The sequence below is a fragment of the Zootoca vivipara genome, chromosome 7 (assembly GCF_963506605.1).
Source record: "Zootoca vivipara chromosome 7, rZooViv1.1, whole genome shotgun sequence".
NCBI lineage: Eukaryota > Metazoa > Chordata > Lepidosauria > Squamata > Lacertidae > Zootoca > Zootoca vivipara.
Window position 1 is genome coordinate 94,892,349 of NC_083282.1, and position 7,946 is coordinate 94,900,294.

Below are 7,946 nucleotides of genomic sequence, written 5' to 3' on the forward strand. Positions count from 1 at the left end.
TCCAGCAGCACCATGAAGTCTGCCCTCGTGGTCCTTGTGGGGCTCGTCACCCTTTGTGCTGAGCTCACACGGGCAGGTTCTCTGACACCTGACTGCCCGTCAGAAGGTAAGCGGCACTGCCAGGAAGGGGCCCTCACACTGCTGGTTAATCAAAGGCAGAGGCTCCCTTGGAAGGTGGTGTGGACCCTCCTTCACTAGAGGTTTATACGTAGTAATGGATGACCACCTGTCAGGGATTCTTTAGCTGGGATTCCTGTGTTTCGGGAGGCTGGACTAGATGACCCTTGGCCTTGGGGGTTCCAATTCTGGAACTCTATGATCTTGGTGTGCTGCTAAAAGGCAGCTGCATCCCCCAGTTGCCCAGCACCGCCCTTTGTGTGTTTGCTCAGAAATTGCACTGAGTTTAATGGGATGCTCCCAACTAGGGTTGCCTTGGGTTTCATCCCTTGCACAGAAACGACCCCTAGAAGAGGTGGGGGCACTGGAAGTCGGGGCACCCGGGGGGGGGGGACATACATAGCTGAGGCTCCAAATGTCCCCCTTTAACCATACTGCCGGTTGCACCCAAGACCTCAATATTAGTCAGTCCCTGAAATGCTTTGCAAAACTTTCTGGGGATGTCTGCCTGCGCTAATGGAATAATGACCTCCTCCAGCAGCCTGGAGATCAAGGACAGGCATTTTTTGTTTCAATGAGATCCTCAGGTTTTCTACAGGAATATCCTGTGCCTTTAAGGAGAACCTCAGAGGAGTTCTTGCTTTGGGGGCATAGCTGCCAAGTTTTCCCTTTTCTCGCGAGGAAGCCTATTCAGCATAATGGAAAATCCCTGAAAAAAAGGGATAACTTGGCAGCTATGTTTGGGGGGTGTTGGTCTCCTGCCAGCCTTTGTGCACCCAGGAAGCCAGCCTGCCTGTCTTGCTCTCCAGATGTTGCTGTGAGCATCTAAAAGGGGCAGTTTGCTGTATGGGGAGTGTGGGAATTATTATTTTATTTTATTTTATTTCTATACCACCCTATACCCAAAGGTCTCGGGGCAGTTCACACAAAATATCAAATACATAAAATCAAAACAAAAACAACAAACCAATAACACACACACACACACACCCCAAAAAAAGAGCCAGCGTTTTAAAAAGGGTATAGGATGTAGATCAAGTCAGGCAAAAGGCCTGGTTAAAGAGTAACGTTTTTGCCTGTCACCTAAAGCTGTATAATGGAGGCACCAGGCAAACATCCCCGGGGAGAGCATTTCACAGACGGGGAGCCACTGCAGAGAGGGTCTGTTCTCGTGTTGCCACCCTCCTGACCTCTCGAGGAGGAGGCACACGAAGCGAAGCAGAAGGGCCTCAGAAGATGATCTCAGGGTCCAGGTGGGTTGATATGGAGAGAGCCGGTCCTTGAGGTATTGTGGTCCTGAGCCGTTAACAAAACAAATCCATTAGCCGAATGAATTTCAATAGGGGCAAATGTCAGGTTCTGCACTTAGGCAGGAAGAACCAGATGCACAAATATAGAATGAGGGACACCTGGCTTACTAGCAGTACATGTGAAAAGGATCTAGGGGTCTTGGTGGACCACAGACTTAACACGAATCAACAGTGTGATGCAGCAGCAAAGAAAGCGAATGATATTCTAGGCTGCACCAACAGAAGTCTAGTGTCCCGATCAAGGGAAGTAACAGCATTATTCTATTCTGCCATGCTCAGATGTGGGAATAGGTCAGTTAGTAGAGCATGAGACTCTTTTTTAAAAAAAATTATTAAATTTTCTAAATTACCTTTCAAAATATTCATTTAAACAACCTCGAATCATTGACTTCCCTTCATCTCCTTCCACAGTTCATTTTGCATACCATAAATCACTGCATATTGACATGAACTAAACCATTCAGTAACCCATTGTTACATCCATCAAAACTTATTTACACTGTTGAATTTATCTAAATGCTACCAGCATTTTAAAATAAACACGATTTTCACCTATGTATTCAGCAAACCTTTTCCAGTCTTCTTTCAACATGCCTTCTTCTTGTTCTCTTATTCTATAAGTCTGCAAACTGTGTGTATTCCCTCAGTTTAAGTTGCCATTCTTCTTTGGTTGGGACCTCGCTCGTTTTCCATTTTTGCACGAAACACAGGCCGCAGTAGTGACATACATAAATAAGTAGAGCATGAGACTCTTAACCTCAGGGTCTTGGGTTCAAGCCCCACCTTGGGCAAAAGATTCCTGGACTAGATGACCACCTGCAATTCTATGATTCTATACCATGCAGTACCATGTCCAGTCCTAGGTGCCACAGTTTAAGAAGGCCATTAAGAAGCTGGAAGGTGTGTAGATCAAGGGTCTGGGAACCAAGCCTTGTGAGGAACAGTTGAGGGAGTTGGGTATATTTTGCCTGGAGAAGAGAAGACTAAGAGGTGACATGACAGCCGTCTTCAAAAGATGGAGCAACCTTGTTTTCTGCTGCTCTGGAGAGTAGGACCCAAGTAGGATTACATTTACAAGAAAGAAGATTATGACTCAATATCAGGAAGAACTTTCTGGTGCTAAGAGCTGTTTGACAGTGGAACAGGCTCCCTTGTGAGGTGGTGGACTCTCCTTCCTTGGAGGCCTGGAGGTTGGATGATCATCTGCCAGGGATTCTTGAGCTGAGGCTTGGATTGGATGACCCTTGGCCATCCCTTCCAACTCTACAAATCTATAAGGGAGCCTGGAGCCCAGAGTGAGCTGCCTTAAAAGACCCCCCCGCCCCACTGCCGGCAAGTCATTTGGTTGTTCTGTTCCAGGGAAGCCAGGATACTGCCCCCCGCCGGACCCCTATGGACCATGTGTGGAGGAATGTTCTGGAGATGATTCATGCCTTGAGGACAAGAAGTGCTGCAGCAACAACTGTGGCCACACTTGCCAATCTCCGCTAAACGGTAAGAAGTCCTTTCCCCTCAGAAGCAGACTGGGGTCTTGGGGTGCAACAGTCTTGCCTTCAGTAGGATGTCCCCTATATCAGAGGGATGTGGGGTATATGGGAAAGAGCTGGAACCCCTAGCCTAGGCATCCCCAAACTGCGGCCCTCCAGATGTTTTGGCCTACAACTCCCATGATCCCTAGCTAACAGGACCAGTGGTCAGGGATGATGGGAACTGTAGTCCAAAACACAGGACTTCCATGTGCTTCTGGCACAAAGGCTTTCAAGCGCTCCTGAGAAATACTCAAAGGGACAAGTGTAGCCCTCATCTCCAAGAAAACCTGCCACTAATGATCTTTTTTAATCACCATGTGATTTACCAGTAATATTTCTATTCCACTTCTATTCCAGCAACAAGGCTGAGCTCAAACAAGCTCACAGTAGTTGACAATGGCAATTAACAAATGCTACAATCATTACAATCCTATCGAAAGGTCAATTGTATCTAAAGAAGGCACAAAACCAATGCATACGTCAAACAATTGTTCAAGTGAGACAGCCCTTCAAGGGCCGTCACATGGACGATTTGGCCCTTGTTTTCTGCTCCTCCTGAGGGGAGGACCCAAACCAATGGATTCAAATGACAAGAAAAGATCCTGACTAAACATTAAGAATAACTTTCTGGCAGTGAGAATTGTTTGACAGTGGAATGAGCTCCCTTGGAAAGTGATGGACTCTCCCTCGTTGGAGGTCTTTAAGCAGAGGTTGGATGGCCACCTGTCCGGGATTCTTGAGCTAGAAATCCTGCATGGCAGGGGGTTGGACTAGATGACCCTCGGGCAGTGCTTTTTTCCTAAAAAAAATGTTTAGGGGTACTCTCATTATTTTCCTACTCATACAGTATTGGAATACTGACCCTCAATGAGGCCAGACTTAAGATTCACAAAATGTTTAGGGGTATGCGTACCCCCGTGTTTCCCCAGAAAAAGCACTGCGCTCAGGTCATCTACGATTCTGAGTTATTCAAAGCCAGCTCTGTGCTGATTACAGGTAGGTAGCCATGTTGGTGGCTCCGTTCACCTGGGATGAACAGAGATATCGGATTCTTATCTCATTATGCATGATCTAGCTTTCTTTTGTGCCTTGCTCCCCCCCCCCCCCGCAGGACCAATTGCAGTCATCAGCAGTCGTTAACAGCCATCAACAGGTTCACCACTCCTATCAGCCCATCACCCATTCCCCCCCACCCCCCACCCTCTGAATATAAATAAGGGTCTGGTTGATTCTGTTTCAGTGTATCTGACGAAGTGTGCATGCACATGAAAGCTCATACCAAAATAAAAGCTCTGTGCTGAGTTATTCAAAGCCGGCTGGCTGACTCCCTCTGTGCTGGGGAAGGAGGGAGAACACTGCCTTTCGAGAGTGTCGGGGTCTGTGGGGTCAGGGTACTGACCCCAACACCAGCATCAGAATAAAGGGACAGAGGTGTGACTTCCCTGACCCTCTCAAAGCCAACGGAGAGGGGAAAGTGGAAGAAGGACACCACAGAACATCTTCTGCTTCCTAAATAACACTATGAGGAGCCTGGGGAGGATGCAGAAACCCAATGTGGATCAGGAGCATCCTTGTGGGAAGGAGAGATGAGGAAGGCATCCCGTGCCACAGAATCCAGAAGAACTTCACGTTCTCTTCCAGGATCTCATCATACCCACAGTTTGAAAATCTGCTGTTATAGCCTTTATTCCCAAGGTGGGTGACTCTCCTAAGTCCCAACCTAGGAAAGGCGCCTACACTCCAGACCCAGACCATTGGACGCCTCTACCTGGGGAGAGTCCGTTCTGCAGTACACCTGTTGTGTTGCCCCTCACCTAGCCTTGGGCCCCTGGGTGGCTTATAAGCTCAAGAGGAAAGGTCTGGTTCAGGGGGATATCGTACAAATGCGAGTTCCACGGTTTAACAGTCTCTCTTTTGTGCGTGTTTTCCCCACAGTAAAACCCGGCGAGTGCCCCAAGTTCAAAATCCCTCCTGGGCTGCCATGCAAACGGGAATGCTGCGAGGACAACCACTGCAAAGGGACCGACAAATGCTGCCCAATGGGATGTGGCAAGGTGTGCGCCCCGGCAGGTGAGGCCAGGTGGATGCAGCAGCTCAAGCATACGACTAGAATCGGGCCCTCTCCTTTTTATATATATTATTGTTATTGGTTTTCCAAATCATTACAAATCAGTCCAAATTACTTTGATTTAATACAATTTCTTTAAAAATTCAGGTTCCCCACTCCGGTTGTAAACATGTGTCCATCTCTTCCTCCTGTTAATGCATCATAGAATCGGAAGAGACCACGAGGGCCATCCAGTCCAACCCCCTGCCAAGCAGGAAACACCATCAAAGCATTCTTGACATATGCCTGTCAAGCCTCTGCTTAAAGACCTCCAAAGAAGAAGACTCCACCACACTCCTTGGTAGCAAATTCCACTGCCAAACAGCTCTTACTGTCAGGAAGTTCTTCCTAATGTTTAGGTGGAATCTTCTTTCTTGTAGTTTGAATCCATTGCTCCGTGTCCGCTTCTCTGGAACAGCAGAAAAAACCTTTCTCCCTCCTCCATATGACATCCTTTCGTATATTTGAACATGGCTATCATATCACCCCTGAACCTTCTCTTCTCCAGGCTAAACATACCCAGCTCCCTAAGCCGTTCCTCATAAGGCATCGTAAAGAAGACATCATCTCTTCTTTAATATCCATTTCATCCTTTACTAGTTGTTGTCCATTCTTACAGCAAGCCATTATTTCCTCCTCTCAGGCAGCACCTCTGCTATCTCTTATGAATGTAAAATCCATTTCACGTCTGTAGTCCTTCGTAATCTTCTTGTTGTCTCAGACCTGGTGTGCTGGGAGAGTTGATTATCATCTTCCTTTGTTCAGTCTTTGCAAGATCACATTCCAACTTCCGCTGGTCATCACTCACATACAGGCTGCTGCTATAAATAAGTCCCAGAGAACACAAACTCCGCCATTAAAATTCGGCTCCCGAGTTCTTCCTCGGCACACGGTTTCAGTCTGTAACTGAGTCTGGCCCTCTCCTGACCATTGCTATGTCCCTCTCTTCTCCCCACAAGATGCAAGTGCCCCTAATTTCAGGAGGCAGCGATGGCTACCAACTTGGATGGTTTTAAAAGAAGATTAGAAAAATTCATAGAGGAGAAGTCTGTTGGTGCCTGGCGTGTTCTGGTCCATGGGGTCACAAAGAGTCGGACAGGACTAAACGACTCAACAACAGCAGCCAGAATGACTAGGCTCTGGCTCCATCGTCAGAGGCAGCCGTGTTTCTGAATACTACTTGCAGGATAACGTGGTAGAGGAGAGCTGGCTCTTGAGCTTGGATCCTGCTTGCTGATTTCCCACAGGCAACTGCTCAGCCACTGAGAACAGGGTGCTGGCCTGATCCAGCAGGCTCTTCTGATGCTCCTGTGTTCTGCTAGAGCCCTTGGTGCAGTGGGTAAATGAGCAGGAAAAGCAACCATCTTTTTTCTTTCTTAACCGTGCCCGATGGTGAGGAAACAGCCTTGTTTCTAAATACTGTACTCCTCTTGAATTCACAAAAGAGGGGTGGGGTGGGTCCATCAGGCAGAGAAGCTCCTGGCCTGAATACAGTAGATGTAACCAGCTTCCTCCAAGGTTACCCTAGATCTTGCCCAATTGCCCACAGCTTTGCATAAACCATTGCTTCATTCTACTGTACTAAAAACTGGCCCCGCCTGAGCCCATGCCTCAGATCTTTCTCTAGGTCCTGACTGTCCCTTCATTTACATTTTTTTTACAAGTGTGCCTTTCATTTGGTCCCTTGTCCAACGCGCCAGGGGTTGAAAAGGCATTGCTCAGTGGTGGCAAGGATGGCTGGCTGGCATGCAGAAGGTCTCAGGTTCCATGCCTAGCACCCCCAGCAAACAAGACTCTGCAAATGGAGCAGCTCACCCAGGGCAGGACTCCTTCGCCTCCCTCTAACTGCTCCCTTCTGCTCTTCCCAGGTTTCGCTGAGCCCTAAAGGGCAGCAGGGCCTAGAGGAGTCCAGCTGAAGGACACAGCTTCACTGCTCGCCAAAGGTGGGGTCCCAACTCATGAGCCCAGGAAGTTCTCCCATCATCAACATCTTCAGTGTTTCTGGAACATATGCACCTTGACAACAGCTGCTGCGAGACTCACACAACTCTCTTACAGGGCAGGACTCTTGCTTCCTTTAGTAAACATGCATGGAACAAGCAACCAGAACTCTCCCCACCACTCCTATTGACACTTGTGAAGTAGAATTATAAATAATTGTACCATATAAGGTTTCAACTTACTGAGCATGCTCGGAAGGAATGTGGCCGGTAACTGGAGGTGAAATCTAATCCTGCCAATAAAATTCTAGCAGACCACGGGGAAGCTCCTTTGTCTAAACAGATATCTAGTAGTACACATGCTTCCCACATGGGGTTAAGTGCCTTATAAGTGTTATAAACAAAATCTGCCCTTATTCCCTTATGGGGTACACAAGAGTCCTTGTAGAGTCCTTTGTAGGTTCTCCATCGGTAGGAGAAAATAACAGAGGCCAACCAGAGAATATTGGGAAGCAAAGCAACTAGTAAGCCTGATCTTTATTGAACTGTTGCAACAGTTCTCTCATGCAGGAGAAAAAAGGAGGACCTAGGCGTGCCTGCCCTTATATAGACATTTAAATTGCCCACCCTGGAGTCCAAGACCACCCCCAGAAACATCATACCTACATCACAGAAAAGAGCGGTCTACAACAGAAATCTGAGTACTTTGTTTCTCCCCTGTCTGCCAGGCTACCTGATAATGCCTTCTCTGATTGATTGCCCTTCCTGGTAGTCTGGCCATTCCTTTGAGATGGTAATCACTTTAATTTCTGAGACAATGGGAAGGTTCCCTCACCCCCCCTCCTTCCATGCAGAGAAACATTTTGTCAGTTTGGGAGTCAAAAATGGTTTCAGGGCTGTCCTCCTGGGCTGCTTCACACATGAGGTCCAAACAATTGTGTAT

At 47.6% G+C, this 7,946-nt stretch overlaps 1 protein-coding gene across 1 annotated transcript; it reads left to right on the forward strand.

Annotated features, from left to right (window-relative positions):
• On the forward strand, positions 1–7,321 carry LOC118091520 (WAP four-disulfide core domain protein 18-like). The gene is made up of 4 exons (XM_035128604.2): positions 1–106; positions 2,787–2,921; positions 4,892–5,026; positions 6,932–7,321. The coding sequence occupies exons 1-4, from the start codon at positions 13–15 to the stop codon at positions 6,946–6,948; spliced, it is 381 nt and encodes a 126-aa protein (XP_034984495.2). The 5' UTR covers positions 1–12; the 3' UTR covers positions 6,949–7,321.
• Positions 7,322–7,946: the final 625 nt, after the last annotated feature.

What these genes read in the sequence shown, in the direction of transcription:
- LOC118091520 (XM_035128604.2), top strand. Translation starts at nt 13, where the DNA reads ATGAAGTCTGCCCTCGTGGTCCTTGTGGGGCTCGTCACCCTTTGTGCT. An exon ending in ACCTGACTGCCCGTCAGAAG is followed by an intron (nt 107 to 2,786) that starts GTAAGCGGCACT and finishes GTTCTGTTCCAG; the next exon opens with GGAAGCCAGGATACTGCCCC. An exon ending in TTGCCAATCTCCGCTAAACG is followed by an intron (nt 2,922 to 4,891) that starts GTAAGAAGTCCT and finishes TTTTCCCCACAG; the next exon opens with TAAAACCCGGCGAGTGCCCC.